This window comes from Stegodyphus dumicola, chromosome 2 (genome assembly GCF_044657685.1).
Source record: "Stegodyphus dumicola isolate Sdum_Otavi_A_Nest chromosome 2, ASM4465768v1".
Lineage (NCBI taxonomy): Eukaryota > Metazoa > Arthropoda > Arachnida > Araneae > Eresidae > Stegodyphus > Stegodyphus dumicola.
In genome coordinates, this window is record NC_140769.1 from 184,982,923 (window position 1) to 185,010,786 (window position 27,864).

The following is a 27,864-nucleotide window of genomic DNA, read 5'->3' on the forward strand; positions in this document are numbered from 1 at the left end:
TCTCATGTTTTAAACCTGAGAAAGAAGTGTCTAAAAAAACTAAATATTTTAAAAGTGTTGGCGAACACCTCCTGGGGTGCAGAGCGTTGCTCCATGCTTCGCATTTACAGAGCGCTCATCCGCTCTAGATTGGACTATGGCTCAGTTGTTTATGGATCCGCTCGCTCATCTGTTTTGTTAAAACTGGATCCTGTTCACCATCAAGGTTTGCGGATTTGTTCAGGAGCTTTCAGGACTTCTCCTGTACAGAGCCTATATGTTCACTCTAACGAACCATCACTTTATCTGAGTCGTGAGCAATTGTCCCTTTTACAATATTTTAATATTTTATCCCAACCTGAACATCCCAATAAGCTGTGCTTACTTGATAATGAGTGTAACTCACTATTTGAAACACGTCCATCCTCTGTTCCTACTTTTCCTTTAAGAGTTCGCCCTGTCATTGAGAAACTTTCCCTCTCTGATATGCACCCCCAAGCAGTACAGGATTTTGAAATTCCACCTTGGGAAACTTCACGGATTCAGCTCCTTGATGTTTTCAAACATCACGTGAAGGCGAGCACTAACGAGATCGTTTACAGAGAACTCTTCGCTGAGCACAGGCACAGATATAGCAGTTATTATCCGATATACACAGACGGATCAAAGTCAAATGATCATGTCGGGATGGCTTTTGTATTTGAAGATTACATTGAGGGCAGATGCCTACACCATGCTTGCTCAGTCCTAACATCTGAACTAACTGCAATATATTATGCTCTTTTGTACATCTCGAAGCTCTGTCACAAGAAGTTCATAGTTTATACAGACTCGTATAGTGCTCTTAAATCTTTGGAAGCTTTTCCCAAACTCAGAATCCTGTGGTAGTGGATGTCCTGAAAATTCATATAAATTTAACGATTCGCGGATATGAAGTCCTGTACTGCTGGATTCCTGGACATGCTGGAATAAAGGGAAATGAGCTTGCAGATATTGCAGCCAAATCTGCTGATGACCTGACTAGTCACCTTATCCCTTTTAGAGATATCTGCTGTCATCAAGGGAAAAGTCCGGAAAAGATGGCAGCAAATGTGGGATGTTCAGCTTCAAAACAAGTTAAGACATGTAAAACCTAGAATTGAGCATTGGGAATCAACCAAAAATCGTAAGGAGGAAGCTCTTTTGACTCGCCTCAGAATTGGTCACACTAGAGTGACACATAACTATCTTCTCAAATTTGAAAATGAGCCTGTGTGTTTTAATTGTAATGTTTGTTTATCTGTTCGTCATATTTTAATTGAGTGTCCATGTTTTAATAGTCTTTGCCAGAAATATTTTAATAGCTGTGACTTACCTCTCGACCGTTTAATCGGAAGAGAGGTCAATTGTAATTAATTTTATTATTTGAAAGAAACTGGCTTTTATCACCTAATGTAAATTGTTTTAAAGATTGTATCTTGAATTTTAAATGTGTGGTTTTAACTTGTTCTTATATGACTTCATCCTATGGATTTGATACATTTGTCTACTTGTTTTTATTTATTGTATTTTAATTTCATCAATTGTACTCACCCCATCACATGTTTGGCGCACTATAATCATCTTTGGTTTTGCGCCATAATCTCTCACTCACTCACTCACTCACCCCCTTTTACTGCTATAATGAAAATTCAATTGTAGATGGTATGGTTTGGTCTTACAAAAACCATTAAAACTAAATAATTAATTTTTTAAGATACTTTTCAATGTATTCATTTAAAGTTAAAGATTAATAATTTTGTTTTGTAGAAAAATGTGTATAATATTTTCATTCAAAGTAATAAAGGCGGCAAGGCACATGATTTCTGTACCTCCCCAAGAAATATAAAATATTCATGATACTTATACTTCTTCATATCATACCAGTTAAAAGCTAAATTTCTGTAATTTTTACATCACATCAAAAATTTATAGCAAGCAATTGTATCAGATCTTAAAAGAGCTATAATAATCATGCTTTTAGTTTGATTTTTATGCAGTTTCTTCTTCTAAAGAACACCACTCTTGAGTTCCAGACAGTTTTTAGCTCCTGTGTAGTTAGTGAACATGATTATCAGTTACAGCAATTATTAACATCTTAAAAACAGTAATTTGTTTTCATTCAGCAATAAAATAATGTCTGTGACAAATAAAAACCCAAAACATGAAAGCACAACATTTGCGATTAGCATGACAAAATTCTTTAAAAAAAGCATTATAACAAAACTGCTATATTATAACTAAATGGCTGGAATAGTTATTCTGATAGTTACTTCATTAAAGAGCTAAAATTAAATGTTATGAATTCATGATATGATAGAGTCTAATACTTTTTAAGGCTACTGAAGCACAGTGGTTTCCAGAAATTAAGGAAAATTTGCGAAAATAGCAATAACTCGTTCCAAAATTAGCCAGTTCGTAGAAAATTTGAATAGGTTATCAAATAAGAGTTTTTGAGTGAAACAGCAGTACACAAATTAGTGGCGCTGCAGTTGGAAAACATCATCTGTAAGGAGTATAGAATTGCATGTTTGACAGGAAGCCTGCAAATTTCGCTGTGGTACTGAGATAAGAAATCTAGAATAGCCAATTTGTAATAATGACCTCTAGACATCATTTGCATGGAGAGCTATTGGGAGACTAGGGGCGAAGTCAGACGTAAGTGGCCAGATGGCTAAATATGAGTCCTGTGGAGGATAGACTTTGGCAACAATTTCTATCTACTGATTCAGCATTAAGGAGGGTCAGCCAAGAACGGCCAGCCACTATGACAAGCGCCGATGACTAACCTTTGTTGTTATGTGCATAAAGGAATAGAATCACAACTTCGATTCAACTCAGATCCTTTTTTTTTGCAGCCACCGGAAGGTTGGTACAGTAAGACCCCGCTTAACGCTGTTTCGTGTAGCGCTGTTTCAGTTTAGCGCTCTTTTATTTCAATCCAGGGATTCTCCGAAATTGTGCGCAGCGCTAGGTTTCCAAATAACATATCCGAAACAGTGTAGTTGTGTTTCTTGCTTTGTGGATGCATTTTTATCATTTGAAACATTTGTTGACATTATTGTAAGTTTAAATTTGTATAATACTATAACGATTAATACAGTGACAAATATTATGATCTTTAGTTTTTATCATGGGTGATAATAAAAAACAAGAAAAGAAAGCCACCAGAAAAAGCATTTCACTGGAAACTCAAATGCAAGTGATTAGAAGATTAGATTCTGGTGAACGTCAATCTCAAATTAGTGCTGCATTGATTTTGGCAACTTCAACAATAAGGACAATTCTTAAGAATAAAGAAAAAATACTGTCATCGGCAACTGCAACTACATCAAGCTCTGCAACTAGAATTACCCGTTCTAGAAATAACATTATAGAGGAAATGGAAAATGTCTATATGGATTGACGACGAAATTGAACGCAATATGCCATTAAGCCAATCTATCATAATGCCTTCTTGACAAAAAGGCAGAAAATTGGAAACCCAGAATAGACTGAATGATCTGACTGAGAATTTTATTTGTTTTTAAAAGTATATGCGTTTATATTGTTTTTATTTTTGTAAGAAATAAATGTTTGATTTTATTTTTATTAAAAAAACATTATTAAATTTAATGCCTAACAATTTTTTATCCGTCTTCCCCTAACCCCATTATTTACATGTTAAGATAGCCTCGCTTAGCGCTGTTTTGCATTATGCTCTACTTCGATGGAACGTATCCCCCGCGTTAAGCGGGGTCTTAATGTATTAATGTCAACCATGTGTATAAGGCTTCATGAAGGAGGTCTGTATATGAGGCAACCAGCTATTTGCATGCCTCTCATGTCACGTCATAGATGGGAATGTTTGAGGTGGACACTTCGGTATATCATTGGATGGCTGATAAATGCAGGGCTGTTCTTTTTATGGGTGAGTCCAGGTTTAGCCTCCAAAATGATAGTAGGCCGTATTTGATATAGAAAAAACCTGAAACCTGTTATCACTCATCAAATATCCGTAAAAAAGATGCATGTGGAGGAGGATCTGTCTGTGTTTGGGGTGGTATCTCTTTGGATGGATGCACAGACCTCCATGTCTTTTCACATAGAACCTTGAATGCTCAGGCTTATAGAGATAATATCCTTGATGCTTATGTGTGTCCTTATGCCAGAGCAATATTTGATGATTTCTTGCTACAGGAAGATAACACTAGATTGTGCAGGGCTCGCATCATGGATGATTATCTTCAGCAGCAAATAATTCAGTGCATGGAGTGGCCAGCTGGATCACCGGACCTAAAGCCTATCGAGCATGCTTGAGTTGCTTTAGGGAGACTTTTAGCTACTCTCAATCCTCTTCAGACCCTTGCCACATTTCCAAATGCTTTGTAAGAGCAATGGATATCACTTCATACGAAACAGATAGACCATATAATTGAAAATATTTCACATCAGTATATGTGCTATATTGCTTTTAGTGTAGATCATACTCCATATTTAAGGCAGTTTTCCTATACCAAACTGACATATCCGAATTATTTATTTTATACAAATGCTAATTTTTGTAACACCATAAACGTCTGGTAATTTCTTTTCTTAATTTTCTATTTTATACTTTATTATGTGTTTTATACTGTGGATCAGTTTCATTAAATTTTACTAGTAACTTTTGGAGTAATCAGCATTTTTGTGATTTTCCCTTAATTAATGATAACCAGTGCATTATTTCAAAGTTTTTGAGCTGGGGCACTTGATAACACAGTCTGTTATTTTCTTGATTTAAACTTTGAAGACCAGTATATTTAATTTCAATTAAATCTTAACCTTGGTATGCTCTGTAAAATAAAACATTAAAATTTTTTCTGCAAAACTGTATTCATAATATGCATTGTGTCTGCAAAGTCCTAACCTGGCCTTTATTTCTGCAACCATTGGTCATAGACATATAATTCCAGTTACAAGAATATTTTAAATAATACAAATATTCATATTTTTGCATTTTTTAGAATTTAAAGAAATCAATTTTGTAAAAGTTACAAAATGTACCTTCTTATACATTCCTTTGGTCCTATATTTACTCTAAGAAAATTTTGTACTAATTTTAAAAAATATAACATAAAAAGTTTTATTTTTTAAAATCTCACATGTCAAAAATTTACTGAGATACTTAGTATGTTTAGGGATCATACACAAATTGGAGGAAAAAGGTTTTGCTTGTGCCCATAACAATAAATAAAATATCTAAAAAAAAAACCTTAACTCAGTGGCACAAACAGCCCTAATGGGCCAAGGCTTGCAATGCCTCGAAATCTGCTTTCTTGACCGTGGGCCCCGAGGTGCATAAGCATATGCCCTGAACAAGTGGTCAGCTTGGTCTCAGGACTCCCAGTGTTTAGTCCCCAAGTGAACATGGTACTCACTTTATCGACCCAAGGGATGAAAGGCTGAGTCGACCTTGCCCAGCCCGGGGTTTGAACCCCGGACCTGTGGTGCTGCTGCGTTATACGCCAGCCACTGCACCACCGGCCCTCAAATAAAATATCAGTATGAAAAATATTTCTGATGTTAAGAGCTTAGGTAACAAGCATTTCTGTGTAAATTAGTGTGAAAAGTATTGATCAGTATAAATGAGATCTTATTCATAGAACCTTATAGAATATATGTTCTAAAAGACAATAGTAGGCTTCAGTATTGGCACATCACAAACAATATTATTTGTATTATTTAAAAATAGAAAGTATCTTGTTGTAATTAAAGTTTTCTTCCAAAAAATCTTTCTTAATAAAGTTAGGGGGAAGAGGAAAGCAGTACCTTTAGTATGGGTAGTAATCACCGCCCAAATTTATGATTTTTCTGCTAGCATTTGGGTACAAAGCCTTCAGCCCAGAAACTTGGTGGCTACAAGTACAAAAACAGATCAACCTCATTTTAGATGTCCTGGGCAAAATTTAAGTTAACACCAACAAGATATAACTTCAGGTGTGAAAAAAAGTAGAAGTCCGAAGGACCGATGTGGGGGTTATAGGGGGTGTGGCGAATGGTCCTATTCAAGTCCATACAGAGTCCAGCTGGTGAATGCAGACACACGTGGTCTTGTATTATCTTGATGAATACCACGGCAATCCCACCAGATACAAAGCGTGATTTTTGTTTTGTTTTTTGTTAGTCAAATTGCACTTTGCAACACTGCTGTCAGGTTTATAAGGCGCAGACCAAGTCCCCCTTTCAGCCTGTGTTGTTGAAGTAAATCCACTTTTCATCACAAGTGACGATCTGGTCCAGATTTTGTTCTTGTGTTGATATTCGAGCAGATTAGTGCAGCCCCAATATCTGTCCTTTTCTGGTTGAGTCAGCTTATGCGGTACCCAGTGATTGAACTTGTACATGAAGTTTATGTGATGTATAGTGCGACTAATGAATATAGCACTAATGTCTAAGTCCTTAGCAAGCTCGCGAGTGGTTGTATATTGATCTACAAATTCTCGCAGGCTGGCCTCATCAACATGGGTAGGCCAGCTAGAGCAGTCTGTTTCTTGAATATCATAGTTCTTGTTTTTGAACTTTTGTTACCAAACCTTTACAATATCATATGATAGAACATTAGAGCCTAAAGCTGTACTAGATTAATATATATATATATGATTTGGTGACATTCTGTAGCTGATTTTTTTGCAACAAAACTGGAAGTAAATTCTAATCCTAGTAGTGTGATAATTCCATTTCAGACACCTTGTATTTAATAATAACGATATTCTGTTACAATTTTCACAACACAGTGTTCTAAAGCAAGCCTCTTTCTTTCAAATTCCAAAAGTCGTTTGACAAAATGTGATTAAACATACCAACACGAGCTGTTTGTACCGACAATATTTGTGGTGGTGGGAAACTTTCGTTAAAACCAGATATTTGTAGTTTAATGGATTTTTTGATACGATTACCAGTTATGATTCTAAGATAATAAAATTAATGAGAATATTAATAACATATTTTTAGAGTTGAAAAACTCATAAATTAATTGTGGGAAAATTCTTTTGAAAGTAATGAAACCAAAGTTATTAAAATTTTGTGCTTTTTATTCTAGAAGTCTTTCAGTTATGCATTTCTTGTTCCCCCAGCCCCCCTAACATTCACATTATATGCCACATATCACATCAAGTGCATCATATGTAATTTTAGAAATTTTCCAGAAGTTATTCTCAGTATTGATATTATTAAAGAAATAAAATTTAAATCTTTTGCACATTCTAAATGCATGCAACAAAAATCTGGAATTAAATTTGGAAATTCAAAGATGATACTGTGAGCAGAAACTTTATTGAGGAAGAAACTGATTACAAAAAACAAAAAATTGTTTTTCAAATGGATATTGTTGAAGATATTAAAAATTAGTAGACGATACAGAGAGACTAGAACTTATTTTTCTTATTATGGCAGATGAATTTAGATAACTGTTAAAAAGAGGGAAATGGATACAAATGGGCTAAAATATGTAATTGAATTCGAAATTAAATATATATATATATATATATATACATAAATTGTAAAGGTATTAATAGTAGCTTTTAATGTATATGTGCTCTAATACCTTTTTAAAAGCGCTGTAATATATTATATATGTAATTATTGTTACTTATTGCTCCAGTACTTTTTGAAATGACTGTACTATATTATGTATGTAATTATCTGTTACTTAAAATACAGATTTCTTTAGATTGTGATTTTAATAGTACTTACAGCTATGTTAGAGGTTAAAAAAAATGTGTCTTGCATACACTTCTATTTTATTCTTAGAATGGTATTACAAAAGTGAAATTGGTAGCACAGATACTTGTTTTAATTTATAAATTTCCTATTTCCTGATAGTTCCTTAATTTCTTTCATTGATGGTCCTTAAATGCCCTAGAAAAGTCGTAATTTCCATGTGCAGATTGTATATTGAAGAGTAAATCTGATTTAATGTTGCACAAACTGCATTGCTGACCATTAAAATTGCAACACTATGAAGGAAAGCAAATACAAAAAAGATATTTATTTTACATAAACAGTAAGGCATGACGACAATGGTTAAATTTGTAAACAGTTTGGGGGTTTACAGGGGATGAAATTAGAAGAAACAGCTCTGGCAGCTAAAACGGCCCTTACCCTGTTAGGCATGGAGTCAAACTGTGTTTGGATGACAGAAACGGCCAATTCATTCCATGCTGCTTCAAGTCTGTGCCACACTTTATCAGCCGTATTAGCTGGAGAGGGGTGGCAGGCCAGTCTCTCAGCAACACATGACCAGATGTTTTGAGTGGGTTACAGACCATGCAGGCCAGGGCAGCAATCAAATATCCTAATATCCTGTGTATCAAAGAAGGTCAGAACACAACATGTGGTCTTGCATTATCTTGTTGGAAGATGGCGTTTGGCAGGCCTTGAAGATAGGGCACAACCACTGGATGTAAGATGTCAAAAATTTAAGGATCTGTGTTCAAATTACTGTTGATCCGAACCAGAAATGTCTGTGTCATGTACCCAATGGCTGTCCAAACCATCACACCAGCTGCAGGGCCCCTATGAGGATATCGAATGCAAGCAGGCGACATGCGGTCTCCTCAGATCCTCCAGATATGTATACAGCTATCAGAATATTGCACGCAGAACCAGGACTCATCTGAAAACATGACATTGTGCCACTCCTATATCCGGCTTTATTGTTCAGCTCACCAGAGCAGCCATCTCTCTCTATGCTGCATTGTCAAGGGAAGACGAAGTAATGGTAGCCATGCTTATAGTCCATGCTGCTGAAAACATTAACGCACTGTATGAGAGGATACTGGATATGCTACAAACAAGCTGATTTTCTGACTGATGGTCCGTGACTGGTTGTATGGTTTTGCAGAACTGGTCTCACAGTATGTCTGTCCTCTTGGGCATTAGTTATGGGAGGGCACTGAGATTCTGCATGCATGCCATTCAGTATGACCCTCAGTAACCCATTGATTCCATATTCACATAACAGTGGTTGAATTTCGACCAGTACAACAGGCGATATCACAGAATGATAATTCACACTGTCGATAGGCAACGATCCTGCCTCTATCGAATTCCGACATTTGCTGATAAGCATTTCTTCTTTCGAGGCATAACAGGATATTCTGAGCAACCCCAACCTTAAAAGCACTTTCTGAATAAGAAATCCACTACACTACTTTTATTTTGCAGTGCTTTTGATATCATTTGTCCCTCATGTGTTGTCTAAATGTGCTGAAATACTAATCGTTTGCATATCCCAACCACTTCTTCCTTTCATGTGGTTTTGACATTCGTCAGATTATTCCTTCCTGGTATTACAATTTTAATTTAATCAGCAGTGTATTATATACTCCATAAGAAAATAAAATTGAAGCACCTCTTGAATATCTACAAGAAATTTATGGCTCATTGTATGATAATTTGAATTAGAAGGTAAGAAAATGTATTTTTGATAATTTGACACTATATTCTTAACCGAATAAATTTTGTCAGTGAAACAATATCACTATAAAGTTAAAAAAAATTAAGTTTCATTATGCACCAAAAGGTTCAAAACTCTATTAGAATACAGAATAGATTCTGACTATAAAAGTGAGCTTGAAACTGAGGGCAACATGTATTAGTAATATTAGTTAGAGAAAAAATTAAAATTTTACTCTGTTATTGAAGTTTGGTGAAACCAAATGGCATGACAATTTCAATACAACTGTAATATTGAATTACAACAAATAAACTTACAGTTAAAATATTTTACATACTTTTGGTTAATGTATGCACCTTATTACCTGAACATTTTGAATATCTTATTTATTTCATATGAAATCTGTTTGAAATAAGTAATGACACTAAATTGGAAACAAAAAAAATATTATACTTAAAAAAATCTATTGAACAATGGTAATAGAAAAGTCATACATATATTGAAGTCTACGATGAGATATATGAACAAAGAAGTAGCTCTAACACAGATGAATTAAAACCTAAAATGATAGGGGGAAAACTGCTTGTTTCTCCTAGTTGAGTAGTAGAAGTAAAATTTATGACGCTATTTAGTTAATGGCATTTAATAATTTATTGTTTTATAACTTATAAATTCTAAGGTATTTTTGATTTTGTGAGTTGATGTTGCAGTTAGTGAATAAACATTTTAGAAACCAATATTGATAACCAAATTTCAACTTCTGATTCACAAATTAATTTGTAAATCTTGCATGATTAGTAAATGAAAATTCTGTATATGATTTCTTGGCCATAAGAAGAAAATAAAAAAATTTCAAGGAAGTTTCATAATTTCTCTTCTAGGACATTCCTACAAAATCTATTTAACAGGGAGAGAAAGTAAAAATTACAAATTACTGAGTGACAATGTTTTCTTTCTCTCCTTTCCCCTCCCCTTAAGTGGCACTGATAACCTAGTGTTGGCCCTAATTCTGAAGAAAATGACCCATTTAAAAAAATTATTGACTAATTTATTTCTATTTTTGAACAAAATTTTGAAACAAATTATTTCTATTTTTGAACAAAATTTTGAAACAAGTATATTTTCATGTGTAAAATATGAAAAATGATATATTCCTTATTTAGTTCCTTAAGCAAGTGTTTCTAATACCCTATGTAACACTCTATTTATTAACTTCAAAATTTCTAATTCTAATTCTTTTGCATATTAGTATCTGCATTCAAAGTTAAATCTAAAGAAAATGGTAAAATTTTACAAGAGCATGTATATTGCAAGTATCTTCCTTTATATTTTGTTCACATAGTTTTCTATATGTTGATATTCTTCTGTCTGTACTATTCTATGTTCAGAAAAGAAGTGCAGACACAAATGAGAGAACTTTTTAAATACGTTTTGGGGGGTTAATTTACAATACTGATATTAGTTTTAATTGAGCATAGAGGCATTTGAATGATTTAATTATATTTTTAAGTGTAAAACAATTTTGAAACATTAATTCTTTTTTGAGTTACTTACTCTGAAATTTTCAGGTTATAAGTTATTTTTATTATTTTTTGAAAATTACTGATCATTTTCAGGTGTAATCTAAAGATACCTTGGAGACATGATTGTTGTGAGATATACCGTATTTGATGGCATATAAGACGCACCCTTATTTAGAAGGCCACACACAAGGAAAAAAGTTTCAATAGTCCGCGCTACAGCGCGGTGCCACAATAACTTAAAATGTGGTTTCTTTTAGTTCTGACGTTTCATAAAAGCCAATTAAACAATCTTTGAATGCAATTACCAAACATATTTTTATTCAGGAAAATTAACAAACAGCAAGCTATTTTTTTTCGGTAGGTGTTGGATCGAAATCCCTTGCTGCTGCTCTGTTTCCATGCACTTTGGCGTAGTTTAACACCCCTAGTTTATACTGAATTGTGTAGCTTAATTTTTTGTTTCCTGTAGTCATATTTTCCAGGATATTTTTTTAAACGAACAGTTTTAAGCACCGATAACGACACGTGTGTCGGCTGAGTCAGAGAAAGTCTATGCAAAGAAGGAAAGGCTCCATAGACGTAATGTGACCGTCAAACCCGTTCGAACTTCGACATCAGCTTCGAACTTTGGAGCTTTTTGGCGACAGATATTTCATGCATGCGCAAAATAATTATGTCAGATGTAGAAAAAGTTATGCGTGTCTAGACCTTTATCCGGACAAAAAATAGCGTTCAGTATTGAAAGTTAACCCGTTTCCTTCACGTATAAGATGCAGGTAACTTTTTTGAGACCAAATTTAGGAAAAAAAGTGTGTCTTATATGCCGTCAAATACGGTACATATATTTGCTGTTAGATTTTATTATATAGTTTTGCATTATTCTAAGTAATATATAAAGGCTATATTGATAATTATTAACTCATCAGTGCTTAAAACCCAACTTTAAAAATATTCAATGAGCTATGATAACTATTCTGATTTGTTTTAAAATTGCTTTTCTCACATACTATTGCATATTGTTTTTTTCCTACACAAACTGATATTTTTCTAAATTCTTAATATGGCAGGTAGTCATAAGTGTTAAAGCTTATTTACAAATGAATGAAATTTTAAAGCAGTTTCGTTTCTAGAAAACCGTCTAAATAATTTTCAACATCTTAATTATCTTTAAAATGTTCAACTTCAAGAAAATTTTAATATTTTTTTTGATTGCAAGAACTCTATGTTTAATATTCAGAATTAATAACTTAAGTGTAAAAGCCTTAAAAAGTTTTAGCATGGAATCATTAATTGAAAATTTTTTAAAAAAAAGATCAGGGTTACTATTAACTGTAAGCTCAGCAAGTAATTTTTATCCCTCTTTTCGTACCGAAATGAAAATTGGCTAACATATTAAACATTAATATATTAAATTAACATATTAAATTGTCTGATTTTAACAAAATTTGCTATTTCTGCATAATTTGAGGCTTAGAAGAGATTTACAGGAAAAAAAGGAGTATATCATTCAGGGAGGGGGGAATTGGGTTTTATGTCAAACTATGTGAGTTAGAGAAATGTTATTATTACAAGTCTAATATATAAACTAAGTTGCACATTAGAGACAGGAAAAATACAATTTAAAGTGTATTGATTGAGCTGACTTGAGCCTTGCTCTTTCTTTTCTTTCTTCCTTTCTTTTTCTTTTCTCCCCCCTTTTTTAACTTAGAATGTTCCTCACTTCTTGGTCTATGTTGAATATAAAGGAACTTAATAAATTGTGGAGTGACTTATTACTGAATTCGCATGTATAAGAACATGTTGAATATAAAGGAACTTAATAAACTGTAGAGTGACTTATTACTGAATTCGCATGTATAAGAACAAAGTCTATAGAAGGGATAAAATACCCTTTTATTTCACTCAAAGAAATAATAACAGATGGCCCCTTCTCAGGCTTATAGGAAAGCCTCCACACGAGCTTTAAATCAAGAACCTAATGTAATACTAAACTAAATTTAATCCTTAATTTCACGTAGCCGTGATTATCAACAGGCACATACAATACAGCCAAGCGTAGTAGATTTAAGAATGAAAGAGTACGGCTGAGTGTAGCAGATTTAAGAATGAAGATGGCAAACATGCACCACTAAGGACTCCTAAACTCTCTCTTCTTGAAGTTAGCTGAACCTTCTTTAAATACTTCTTCTAACTCATTTGCATTCAATGTGATACTAAAATCTCATTTTGGTAGGGAATAGTAAATGGGAAACGAGAATAGACAGTAAAACGTGTTTAAACTTAAAAATAAATGCGAGAAACTTAATCTAACTACTACAAACTCATTATACACTGCACTACATCTGTGCTGAAGAACATGAAAAATGGAACTTCGAGTCTGATAACATGTTATTAATAAATTTTAATTTCGTGTGTTTCTAGTGGACAATGTGTGTGATAGGAGGAAACTGCATGAGGCAATGAAACCCTCTTGCAAAAGGACATTAGACAGTAGTATTTATCAGCACATTTTTTTCTTTTGATGGATAGTATTTTGTTGTTTGTATAAATATATTAGAAATACTGTTATGAGCTCCTGTTGGGTAACCTTATTAAAAATATGTGATTAGTGTGAGGAAATTAATTCTAAGAGCAAAGAATTAATGGTGTTTATAAAAAACTAATGAGAAAACTGTGTTGAAGCTCTATTACTTTTACTCTGAACTTTATCACAATAGGAATTATAAAGCCTCAGCTTGTTATTAATAGTTAGTTGGCTGTCCACAGAAATTAATGGAAAAAATTTAAATTTAGAAACATAACATTAAGTATTAAATGTCTGGTGTTTCAGCGAACTTTAGTTTAGAGTAGGGGTTCTCAACCTTTTGACTAATGACCATTTAACCTTTTGACTTTTGACCATTTAAACAAATACTGAAGACCTTAAGTACCACCACTACATTTTGAAATGATTATTTTTCAATTTCTGAATAGAAATACAAAAAAATAGTTTTGTGTGTCACCGTTATTTATTAAATATCATGTTTTTCTCACTTAAACAATAAAATTCAGGTAGTCATAAGTGTTAAAGCTTATTTACAAATGAATGAAATTTTAAAGCAGTATCACAATATAATTTTTAAATGAACATATCTTTAGAATTTCTGATACACACTCTTGCATGCTGGAGATAAAAGTGTTTTTTCTATACAACATTGCTATTGCTCGCTTTGAAATCCTTGAGTTATTAATGAAAAATTCGTTAAAGTTTTGCAAAACATGAAATCGATAAGAAAACAAATTTCAAATTTGGGCTTCCAGATGCTGATATTCGGTGGAGGATTAAGTTATTCAAAACTTGATGGCTCAAGGTACTGTTGTTTTATCACAATTCGAGAAACATACATACCTACATTTATGCTCATTCTTCTTTATTTAATTTATTTAAATATAACACAGGGCAATAATATTTGATGGGAACAATTTGAAAAGTGAAGCGGACATTTAGGTCTTCAATGCAAAATGCCAAAACAAAGTTAATAGCCCTTCTGGGTTAATGCTCTATGGGCGAAAGAGAAAGAAAGAAAACCTGTATATTTTCAGATTTTATATTACGCCCAATATTTTTTTTTCAAAAGTTTGGTGTGTTACCTTTTGAGTGATCATGATTCAGCTCTAAGTATGCAGTGTGGTTGGTAAGCTATTCCAAGGATTTACCAAAGTATATACACAGCACTTATTACATGATGAACACAATACAATATTATGGAGAATAATACATATTCAAGAGTGGGGCTACAAGATTTTGCCCTTTTCACGCTCCCAGAAGGCATCTTAATACAGTCTAAGTCGTTAATCCGGACGCATTGGGACTTCGGCAATTCCGGATTATCGATTTTTTTGGATTATAGATCATCAGTTTAAATCTCGTAAGATGGCATGCAGAAATTCTTAAATTAAAAATATGAAACCGTAATTTATGAAATAAAGAACAATTATGATCTAAAGAGTATCAAAATTTACAAAAAAAAAAAAAAAAAAAAAAAAAAAAAGCTTAATATTTATTTGTTTACTTTATTAAACATTTCTTTCAATGTAAGTTGTTTAAGTTGCTTCATTTTATGTGATAATACTTTCTCTTTAATTCTATAAACAGACATAATTTCTTGTTCAGTTACAAAGTTCCGCTGTTCAAGTTCCGTAATTGCTGTGCCGAGAATACCGACTAACTTTTAATCGAAATTTTTTCGTTTTCACTAACCTCTCTGTCACCTTCTTCATATCTTTATCCATTTTTTTCAGCAATTCCACTTTTTGTTTGATAGTGATCGAAACATACTTTCGTTTTGTAGATCCTTTGGGAGCTCCAGCATCGGAAATTCTATTTGACATAATCGAAAGTTCAAGTTTACTTTTATAAAATTGCTCTTACGGTCTGCAAAAAATAATAAGCCGGATCCAATTTGAAGATTAAGGAATAACGCAATCATCAACATTAACTGAAATAGATAATTAGATAATTTTAGCTTATACCACCCGTTATACATAAAACGCGCACACGAAAACGTATTCTGCTCTTGCGCACACGCATATGTGCAGTCGTAAAGGTCTTATGCGCACGCGTAAACGCCTATGCGCATGTGTCAACGCGGCGCATGCGCAGAAAGTTTTTAGCTTTGAGGTCCGGATTATGGAAGTCCGAATTAACGACTTTTGACTGTACATTGAGTTACAAGAATTAACTGAACCTTTTTTGTGCAATGATAGTGCCATCTATCAACTAATCTACTAAGGATAGAACACCTTAATTTATTTAATATCATGTTCTTTTCACTTAGAATACATAAAATTTAATTCTACAGCAAAATCACAAAATATTTAAAAACAGCATACCTTTAGAATTTCCCATACACAGTCTCGCAAGCTGGATATTAAATTTTTTTTCCCTTTCGTACAGTATTGCCATTGCTTGCTTTGAAATCGTTGAGTTTGTTAATAAAAAATTCATTAAAGTTTTGCAAAATTTGAAATCAATAATAAAACAAATTCAAAATTTGGCTTTCATGTGGCCATGTTCAGTTGGAAGACTACATTATTCAAAATATGATGGCTCTAGGTACCGTTGTTTTTTCACAGTGCGAGAAACATTCATTCATTCATTCATGCAGATTCTTCATTATTTAGCTCCTTTAACTATAATACATGGTGGTAATATTTGGTGGCAACAGTTTGAAAAGTGAATCAATGCAAAATGCTGTTTTGAAATTAATAGCTCTTCTGGGCTAAAAAATATCTTGCCATTTGCAGAACTTTTTGACTATTTGAATTAAACATGCACACATAAAAATATTAGATTAAAAATTGGTTACCATTTTAATTATCAAAATTTAATTTATATTGCTTTAATTCTAAAATTTAGTGCGAAATTTGGGACTGTGTAAGAGAAATCAATTTCTTTATGTCTGCTCTTATTTCAGTTAGTTTTAAGCATAAATTAGAATCCACATTTAATTTTACACTGCATTTATTTTTTAAATATAACATGGAAGAAAATCCTTGTTCACACATATAGGTTTATCAAAAAGTAAAATAAAAATTTACGATCTTTATTTAAAATGCTTCTAAATTCTTTTTTTCAGTTAAGCCAAAAATTAACAAGTGTGTTATTTTTGAAATCTCCAGTTAGATTTCCATCACAGGAAATTTCTGTCAGTTGTTCTTTTTCTTCGTGAAATAAAATTTCAGGTGTATTTGAACAAAATGGATTTCTAATCCAATTTTCTTTTTCATAATCCATAAGAAAATACATTTAGAAATTATTTACCAATGAAAAACAACAATTTTTAATGTTGGATGCTAATTCTTCTTCTATTTTCAAATTATTTTCGGTTAGGAAACTTTCTAAAAGTGGCAAAAAGCTTAAAATATTACTATCCAATTCTCTAATTATTAGCTGGAGTTTTTTTATCATTCCTTTATTTTATCTCTAACAGTAAACAAATTAACATTTTATCCTTATACTTCTAAATTTAATTCATTTAACTTTATACAGTCAAAAGTCGTTAATCCGGACTTATCGGGACTTCGGCGATTCCGGATTATAGATCCTCAGTTTAAATCTGGTAAGATGGCACGCAGAAATTCTAAAATTAAAAATATGAAACTGTAATTTATGAAACAAAGAACAATTATGATCTAAAGGGTATCAAAATTTACAAAAAAAAAAAAAAAATTAATACTTATTTGTTTACTTTATCAAACATTTCTTTCAATGTAAGTTGTTTAGGTTGCTTCGTTTTTTATGTGATAATACTTTCTCTTTAATTCTATAAACAGACATAATTTCTTGTTCAGTTACAAAGTTCCGCTGTTCAAGTCCTATAATTGCTGTGTCAAGAATACCGACTAATTTGTCAATCGAAATTTTTTTGTTTTCAATAAACTCTGTGTCACTTTCTTCGCTATCGGAAGCGAATTATAATGACGAGGAATTTGATTTAAATCATATCAAAGACGGAGTACATCGAGATGAAATACTACATTTAGTAAGGAATTATAAGCCAAATAAAATAAAAACATCTGCCCTGAAGATAAGGATAGTGCTGACAAATCAACTGGCGTCCCCCCCCCAGCTGTAGAGCAGCGGGAAATGGATAAACAGATTTCGGAATGGTTAGATAAATAAAGGATATGCCTTTATCCTTTTTTTTGCAGCAATTCCACTTTTTGTTCAATGGACTTCGAAACATACTTTCGCTTTGTAGATCCTTTACATATTAGTAAATATATATCAGAAATTCTATTTGACATAATTGAAAGTTCAAGCTTACTTTTATAAAATTTCTTTAACAGTCTGCAAAAAATAATAAGCCAGATCCAATTCGAAGATTAAGGAACAACGCAATTTGCAACATTAACTGAATTAGATAACTTTAGCTTAGCTTATAGCTTATACCGTCCGTTATACATTAAACGCGCATTCGTAAATGTATTTTGCGTACACGCATATTTGCAGCCGTAAAGGTCTTACGTGCATGCGTCAACGCGACGCATGCGCAGAAAGTTTGTAGCTTTTAGGTCCGGATTATGGGTGTCTGAAATAACGACTTTTGACTGTACTTCTAAATTTAATTCATTTAACCAAAAATATCAGCTAAATATGCCAAACACGGCAACCATAATTTACCAAATAAACATATTTGCAATTCAAATTTTGAACCAGAGAGGAAAATTTGAATTTTTGATAGAAGTTCAAAAACACGATTTAAAAGTTTGCCAATGGACCTTACTTCGGCATGTAACAAAAGCATTTCATACTCATTACCCATCTCTTGCCATAAAATTGTGATAAAATTGTAAGTATTCTTGAATTTAAAGCTCGGCTTTTAATAAAGTTAACAATTTTCACAGCTTGATTCAAAACGATTCTCTGGTTTTTGGGGAATGTTTTGTCTACTGAAGCTTCATGATGAAGCAGTGAGTAAATTTAGTTTTAGGTGTGACTTTCTTTATTTGAGAAATCACTTCGGAATGTTTTCCTGTTAAAGTCCGAGCTCTGTCTGTGCATACGGCAATATACTTATTCCAAGAAACATCATTCTCAGACATAAAATTGTCAATTACTTTGAAAATTTCACTTGCAGTTTCTCTATCATGAAGAGATTCACAAAATGAATATTCTTGAGCAACTCGTTTATCTTCTTCGAAACATATGTAAACTAATAATTGAATAAGTTTGTTATATCAGTACTTTCATCGAATTGCAATGTGAAATACTCGCTGTGTTTTATTTTTTGGATAAGTGTCTCTTTTATGGAATCTGCCACTTCATCAATTCGTCGGCTTACTGTATCATTTGGTAACGGAATATTGTTAAGTTCATTAGCCACTTTTTCTTTGAATAATGTTAAAACATTATCTTTAGTTGCTGGTAATATAAGGTTTTTTCCAGTAGTGTGAGCCTGCCCGGCCATAGCAATTCTTAGGATTACCAGGTGACTACCTTCCACGCGTTTTCACTTGAAGTAACAAAACCCTTCATTATTTGTCTACTATTTTTGAACTCCGATAATTTCCTCTTAAAATATTCTTCTAATTTATCCTTTAAATTGGCATGCTTAGATTCAATATGTCTTTTAAGGAACGATGGTTTCATACATTGATTGGATAATAGTTCACTGCAAACAACACATTACGGCTGAGGGTCCATTTCATCTCCATTCCAAGTAAATTCAAATGATAAGTAACTTTCATTCCCCCCCTAGAAAGATTTTTTTTTTTTCAATATTTTCAGTGCTAGTAGATTGTCCTGGATCCATCACCTGTGAATCGTCATTTTTCTGCTTAGTCAATCCTAGCCATTTTTTATTTTGAAAATCTAAGTTTGTTTTATTAGTTTTTCACAAATATTCAAAGGCACAATATATTATGAGTTTTTTAAAAACATACGATGGTATTCTCAAATCAAAATATAAAGCAAATAAAATATGAAGAAAAGTAAGGAATATAAAGCAATAAGAAGACAAAATACCTGCAAAACGGCATAAAAAATGATTCTCATTGAAAATGGAGCATTTGAGCCCGGAAATGGTGACATAAAGTGCTGACATGCTAATAAATCGATAAACTCTAAGAGAATTAAGGAGATGCTATTATCTTTTTTATAGGATTTTATTTTTATTTCTTAATAAATAGAGAATCCATTTCTATTACTGCTTTTAAGAACATCATTTATGGCAAACTTTGTTATGTCTATGGCTAAAAGAATGTTTGTGAAATGTACAACATGGAAGAAGCAGAAAAAGTGCTATTGCCTTTTGTTAAAGTCTGTTGCATTCGCCTCTTGTTAAAGTCTGTAAGTGGCTATTGACCCTGAACACTGCTCAGATTTAAATGATGTGTAAATTTACGAGTGTTTGAGAAAAAACTCGGTCGGGATGTTGGCATTTTTGTTTTTGAATTTAATAGTTAAAAATACTTTGCTTCTTTGCATACCACCTATTTTTCTCTTGTGTACCACCGGTTGAGAACCCCTGGTTTAGAGGTTGGAAGAATTGGAGTGAGTATTGCTAAAAGAATAAAAGTGAATATTGCTGTAACTAAGGAGCATTTTTATGACTGTTAAAGTTCAACCATTGTTAAATGCTAGTTTAATAAATATACTTACCATGAACTAATGAATGAAAGCATTAAATATAGGTACTTTAATTCTGGGTGTCATATTCAGCCAGCTGATTAGCTAGGCAAATTTTAAAGACAAAAATCTATCTTAATAAGATCGCTGCTAGACTTTTTGCCACCTGGTGCGGTCTTCATGACTACTTAATTCTGCCATTCTGTGCTATCCCTAAATTCTAAAATGTTGCTACCCAGTGCCAGATGTACTAGTTGCTCTACCCCTGATTTTGATTTGTAGAAAAGCTTTATGTGTTTTTGAGGGAATTTCTGTTGAGAAGCCTAATGGTCAAGGTATTTCAAAAGCAAGGGAAAAAGAAATTAACACTATTCATAAAATGTGTTTCTTGGGTATTATAAAATGTAAGAATAAATCTACAAACATGAAATTTTCACTATGTCTCAAAGACATCGTTTTGATAATTTTTATTTGAGGAAGGATTGCAGGAAAGTTGCAAGAAGGCCTCATAATTAGCAAAAGTGCACTGAATTTAGATTCATTGAAAATGTCTCCGGGTTTGGCTAGCATTTCAAATACACAGAATGTGTTTTATGCTCAGGTTGCTGTTCCTTGTTGATTATACGAGAACAATGATATTGGCAATAAGAGTTAAATGCAGTCATCTTGCATGGCCAGGCTATTTGCAAGTCACCTGTGTTGTAGCATAAGAATGAGGATAGTTTTCCAGGTTATGGTTTGATGTTTGAATTACATGGAACTATATAATCATTGACCAATCATCTGTGTAGCATAATCCAGAAAGCTGTTTACAAGATATATGAAATAGTGAAAGATTCTTTGGAATGGGTTGATACAGCAATCTAATTGGCTAATGTCTTCTCTCCCTGTAAAATACTATTCAATTTGCAGTTGGATTTCAGATGTCGGCTCATGTGACATGAAAAGTTCATGATATACTTTCAGAAAAGTACACATGAAAGATACCATTATGGAGTATTGATGTATTCGCATGATGTTCATCAAGAATTGGTGGACATATTAAGGTGCTGGACAGTGGCATTATGATGGAAAGCTGCAATTGTAAAGAGCTTCTTGATAGCTGTGTTTGTGATCCATGATGCCATTGAAAGCATTTGTTTTTATCTACTACCCATCGAAACAGACCAGTGAAGACTTTCTTGGAAAATGAGGGTATTAAGTCTATATGGGACATTTTGGGTAGATAATTTCAATTTGCAGTCCTTTATTTGAACAAACAAGGCCTGATTCATATTCTAAAGGAGGAGTAAAATAATCTGTTATAGGAACTCCTAGATTATTAGCTAATGACTGACAGCTCAGTATGAACATATTCCAAATTGAGAGGTAAAATTGCCTACGTAATGGTATTTACAGTGGTGCCTCGCATAAAGAACCCCTCGCGCAGCGAACAATGCACACAACGAACTTCATTTCATGATTCATACAATGAACTTCGTTTCACACAATGAAGTTGCCCGAGCTTCCACGACCGTTTTGCCCGAGCTTCCACGACTACGACCACTTTGCCCGAGCTTCCACGACTGCTTCGCCCGAGCTTCCACGATCGCTGCCGATGTATTGCATCCTTCCGCGCTGGCACTGTAGGCAGTCATTAGTCACTGCGCTTAACTTAAGCACGTATCGCAGCAATACCTCCTTTTAAGTTAAACTCAATATCGTCCTTTTAAGTTAAAATCAATATTTTTTCTATATCATGGCTTCTAAAAAAAGCAGGAAGGTGATTTCTGTTGAAATGAAACAGGAAATAATTAGGAGGAGTGAATGTGGGGTGAAATAGTGGGACCTCGTCAAAGAGTTTGGCCTCAGCAAAACCACCATTTTCACCATTTTGACAAATAAGGATGCAATCAAATCAGCCAAAGTAGCCAAAGGAGTATCAAAACTATTTCATGAAAAACATAGGTCTTCAATCCACGAGGAAATGGAGAGGCTATTAGCGATTTGGATTAAGGACGGCAGGTGAAAGGTGACGTAACAACCCAAGATATTATCTGTCACAAAGCCAAGAGAATTTATGACGATCTAAAGAAAAACGTCCCTGGAAGTAGCAGCAATCAAGATAATGAAGAAGAATTCAAAGCCAGCAAGGGGTGGTTTTTTAGATTTAAGAAAAGGTGTGGAATCCACAGCGTTACTGTGCATGGTGAGGCTGGCAGTGCTGACAAGAAAGAAGCAGAAAAGTTCTCTATTAACTTTCAAAAATATATTAACCTTTTAACTGTCAAGCCCGAGATAATCTCGGGCACAGCACTGGTGTTCGAAAATGTCACGCCCGAGTATTGCTCGGGGCAATTTTTTTTTTGAGTGCATTGTATTGTTATACCCGAATATATATCGAGAGACGTTTATTTCGGCTTCATCTCTTTGTCAAACCCGACTGTATCTCGGGAAAAGTTAATGTTGCTCAATTGAATATCGCTCAATTCAATAGATGACAGCACTTTACTGAAGATTTCAAAAGTTAGAGGTTATAAGTTCTTTGGTTCAAAGTGCACGGGATCTTTTTGTTGTAAAATGGCGTCCAGTTCTTTGAAACGTTATATAGATGATTTAGATTCCTCAACCGAAGATGAAGGATGTGTGTTTGATGAGTAGTATTCATGATACTTCCATGGTCAGCCTCAAAAATAAAAAAATGGAGATATACTCAAGCCGAAGATTGTTTCTAATTACAGTCTATCTATGGTATGTGTAGATCGCTGTAATCAAGAAATATCCTTTCATCCAACAATCCGGAAACGTCAGAAAAATATTATAAAAAGATATTTTTACATTTACTAGACAAGGTACTCTGGAACTCATATTTGCCCTATAAAAATGTAGTTGGGAAACGTATTACATTTTTAGAATTTTGAATCCAAGTTGTAGAAGAGCTTTTACATAAATATGATGATGCAGCTTCTGGACAAAAGAATGTTGGCAGACCACCTACAATAGATAACCCTGCCCGTCTTACTGAACGACATTTTATATCCCATATTCCTCCTACTCCTGCGAAACGTGAGCCTACAAGACAGTGCAAAGTGTGTTGTTTGAAAAAGGATAAAAATTGAGAAAAAATGAGGAAGGAAACACGATTCTGGTGTAGTGATTATGGAGTTGGTTTGTGCTTGGAAAAGTGTTTCCAGTTGTACCACAAGACTGAATTACTGAACTACTAATAGGTATTCGCTTATATTTATTTATTTTTTAGAAAATAATTAATTTTTTTCATTTTCAGAAAATAATGCTTCACTAGAAGCGAACTTTATAACTGCCATGTTGAGTGGCAGCCGCCTCAAGCAAATATGCAGTGGCTACAAAACTTTAAAATTTTACCCATGTACTTCAAAATATCAATTTTTAACTACATAAGTATATTTTATTTTGTACTAAACATTTAAATTTTCCAATAAAAAATTTGACAATTTGTGTACCCAAATCATCAAAATAACTTGACAGTTAAAGGGTTAAGGATGAAGGATACTGCCTACAACAAGTGTTCAATGCCGATGAAACGGGTCTTTTCTGGAAAAGAATGCCGAGCAGAAATTAAATTATGTTTTTAGATGTATCTAAATAAAAATAATGACAAAAAATTTATCTTTTTTTATGTCATCTTAGCATATTTTATGCTACAGAACGAATTATTTTTTTAACATGTATTGTTATCTGAAAACACATTTCACATAACGAACTTTTCGCATAACAAACTTGCTCCTGGAACGAATTAAGTTCGTTGTGTGAGGCACCACTGTACTTTTTATCCATTCTTGGCCTATGATCAATTCTTATGTGAAACTTTTCTGCAAAAGACCTGCCGCCATTACTTTTAATTCTTAGTTATTATCGTGTATTAATACCTGGAAATAAACATCTTGTCATATTTGTTCATATTAGTTTTTCTCTTCGTGTAAAATGCTGCTTATCCTTAAATTTTAGACATGTGTTTAGATGGAAGTACAAGAAATATATTTTAGGAGATATATCTTAAAGACACCACAATTTTTATATGACTATGACAATTTACACCACAGTTTTATACTAACTCCGGGGGCTTTATGATTAAAAAAAATATATGTATATGCAACACTTTTCACTTTCTTATATCCCAGTTTTCAACTTGGCTAAAGAGCTTTTTAAAAATTCTGTTATTAATAGTGGTCCTAAAAATTTCTTCCTTGATTTTAGCTTTGTTTATGCAATGAAATTTTTCCTTCAAATAATGAAATCATCATTATTATATTGCTACAACAAAGCTTCTGAAAAGCATGACTTTATGTGAAACAATAGTAGAAAATTCAGATTGTTGTTTATTAGATATGTAACTTTTATTTATTTATTGCTATGGCTTGGAATCTTTGTTGTTCCATTTGCACGAGATATGACAAAACATATAAACATTTGAGATGCAAGTTGCAATGCCCTTTACAAAGCAATGACTTTGAAACCATCATAAGCAGCAATAGTGTAAAAAAGCATAACAGTGATTGTTGTGTTTCTTATTTGATCTGATCATTTGTTTTATTTTACATTTTTATGCATTCCTTTCATGTTCTTTATATAAGCTTTTGGCACAGCAGGAAATTTGTTTCCATTGTATTGCATCAGTCCATAAATTCATGCACATTTTTTGGTAAATTTTTAAATAATATAAAAAACTCAATTTAACATTTTAATCAGTTATATATTTTCCTCCATTATCTACAATGTCTCACCATCTTACAGGCAGCTTTTTTATACTGTTGCTGTAGAAAAACTATGTAGGTTTTGATGCAAAAAAACTTGAAAGTTCATTGTGTACATCCTGTTTAGAATTTATTTTTTTTCCCAGTAAAAAAATTTAGAAGGCATGAAATAAATGAAACTTTCTTGGGGCAATATCTGGGGAGTAAGCAGGATGTGGCAAAAGCTCCCAATTAAATTCACTAATTTTTTGCAGCATTGTTCAAACCGTATGCGATCTAGCGTTATCATGATGAAACAACACTTTCTTGATATTCACCAGTCGTGGGCATGTTTTGATCAATTCTGAGTTTAGATGGCAAAGTTGTTCACTATAAACTTCTGAATTAATTGTTTGATTTGGTTCTAACAGTTCAAAACGTCCTGAAGGGGGTTCATCAGCAATGCTACTTTTTCCAACTTTAAATTTTTAAAACTATTTCGGGCAGTCCTTACAGTAATAGTGTGTTCACCATGTACACTATTAATTTTTATCGCTGCAAACCTAGCAGATTCACCACACAAAAATAAAAAATATAGCACAGCATGTTTGTACTGATTATCTATATTCATCTTCTATGGGTACTAAAATGCGTTCGATATTTATGAAAGTTGGTGATGAACTGAATAATATGTTAGTCAAACGATGACAAGTTTCAACAGGTTCAATATTGCATTATTTTAGTAAATGTGTCATACTGAATTCCATGCATACTCTTAATGGGCACAAACTTATGACTGACCCGATATGAAAAGCCATTGTGCGAATGGCTTTTCAAACAATGCCACCTATCTTTTTAAGAAAACACAGCCTTCAAATAATTTCCAGAGTCCATAAAAAAATTTCCTTTTCTCAAATACAGATATTTAAATGACATGCTCTGGATCTGTTTGATGCACTATTTAAAAAAAGCAGCTTAAAAATATACTAATATTAAATACTAAATATACTAATATTTATTGCAAGAATATGATTTGAAATATCTCTCAGTTAAACCTATTTGTGCATTAATGCAATCATTAGTTAGACTAAATACAATGGCATATACTCTCTGCCCACTTGTAGTTGTGAATTTGCTGTGAAATTTTTCATAACATTTTGAGTGACTTTTGATGTATGACTTAGGGAAAGAATATGCAGTACTAATTATCTCGGGAGTAGTGATATGTTTGATCACCTTTTTGTACATAAACAAGAAGTTGATTCATTAAGATAAGATCAGTGCCCACAGAGCTTAAGCAAAATGCTTATATTCTAAAAGTGTTGCCAATTAAGGTAAATGACTTGCATATGTTCAGGAAAAGTTTAAAAAATTCTTTTCTACTTACAACTACCATTTTTATAATATATCAATTTTTTTTAACATAACTGTTTGAGCACCCTGCACTTTACATTTTATAGAAATAATATACATATATGTAGAACAGAATTTACAAATGAGACACATTAAGTCAAATAAACCAATCTGTATTTTCAGGTATGCAATATATTTATTAGATGCCACACATGAAGGTGCTTGGGAGAAAAGAGCTTCCTATGTGTATTACACAGAGTTAGGATTTGAACTTGCTGCACTTATTATTGACTTCTGTCATCATCTACATATGCTAGTAAGTATTACATGCACATTCTAGTAATATATATCTTTAGGTAATTTTATTTGTTTAGCAGTTGGCAATACTGTGTAAAATGTATTTTGTATAATTTTTCTTTTAGTTAATAAATACTGAAGAATTTTTCTTGTATAAAAATTTAGTATCTCTGATAAAATTTCTGTTTCATGTAATAGATATGGGGAAATATTTTCTTATCCATGGCAAGCCTAGTTATTGCTATGCAACTACGGTGTTTGTTTTATGAAATTAAGAATCGTCTGAAAAAGTACAAGAATTACCTGAGGATAGTTAAACATATGGAATGCAAGTAAGTTCTTTATAATTCCCAAGCATGTTATTATTTATTTTAAAGATGTTCTGTACATTATTTTTAGTGAGTTTTTTTTTTTTTTTTTTTTTTTTTTTAGTACAAAGAACATGTTTTTTTTTTTAAATTTTTAGTGAGAATAAATAGTATTGGAATTTTATTATCAGCTGCTATTTTAAGTTAGTAACCATTGTTTCTGACCCTAGGTTAAATTGATGTAAGTGGTTAACCTGGTGTAAAAAGGCTTAAAGGAAAGTATCAGAGAATGTTTTATAGCTCAGGGGGAGGGGAATCATTTGCGTTTAAATATTATTAGTATAGAATTGTGCATTGTCTAATTCATTTTTTTTTTTTTTTTAGTCTTTAGTGAACTGAAATTGTAATTGTGCAATGATTCTTCAATGATATTCACAGAAATTCAATAAAATGTATAATCAGTGTTTGTTACTTTTCATTATTTCACTCGGCTTGTTTTCATTTTGGTGTACTTTTTTATGTCAGGTGTTGCGAGTTTGGTTTGCCTTCTTTCCTGCAATAATTGATAGTTGTTTTTATAATCATCACTTGTGCAAATTTTTTATCTAATCATTTATTTTATTTATTTATAACAATGATTTCTGTATCTTAACTTAAAAAAATAGAAAAGTTAGTGTTAAATTTTTGCAAGAAAATGTTCTTCACAAAGACGGACTGTTCAAATAACAGCCTCGTGAAATTAAATGCGACTGAAAGCCAAAATTGCTGTGCAACGATCCCTCATACTAATTGGAAAAAGATGCTCGAACGTGAGAGCAGTTTGTTATGCCATGCATTCTTTTCATTGCTGTGTCAGTCATTTACATGTGATAGAAGCTATCATCTGTTGAGTTTTGTGCGAAACCATAGCCTGCTTCAAATGAATCATAATGGGGCAGATTATAATAATTATATAAGAGAAGTTTGAGTCGATTCCTTGTTATCTTATGCTAATATTAAAAGTGATGGTCACAACAAAATTGTGGAAATTGATATAAACTTATTCAGAGAAAGTAAAAAAATTATCTAGATCATATTCTTTCTGCACAACTAGTTTTTTTTTGAGGATTTATTTTCATGAAATTAGAGAATTTTCCGTGTTGCTGTTCCAGATCCTTTCATTTCC

The 27,864-nt window shown here is 32.7% G+C and overlaps 1 protein-coding gene across 1 annotated transcript in view; it reads left to right on the plus strand.

The window, feature by feature from the left end:
• LOC118190196 (E3 ubiquitin-protein ligase AMFR-like) overlaps positions 1 to 27,864 on the plus strand; it is a 241,888-nt gene that overhangs the window by 152,039 nt on the left and 61,985 nt on the right. Inside the window, exons 6-7 of the mRNA XM_085811513.1 lie at positions 26,278 to 26,410; positions 26,590 to 26,723. Of these exons, the coding sequence (XP_085667639.1) occupies positions 26,278 to 26,410; positions 26,590 to 26,723 (267 nt within the window). The remainder of the gene's footprint in view (positions 1 to 26,277; positions 26,411 to 26,589; positions 26,724 to 27,864) is intronic.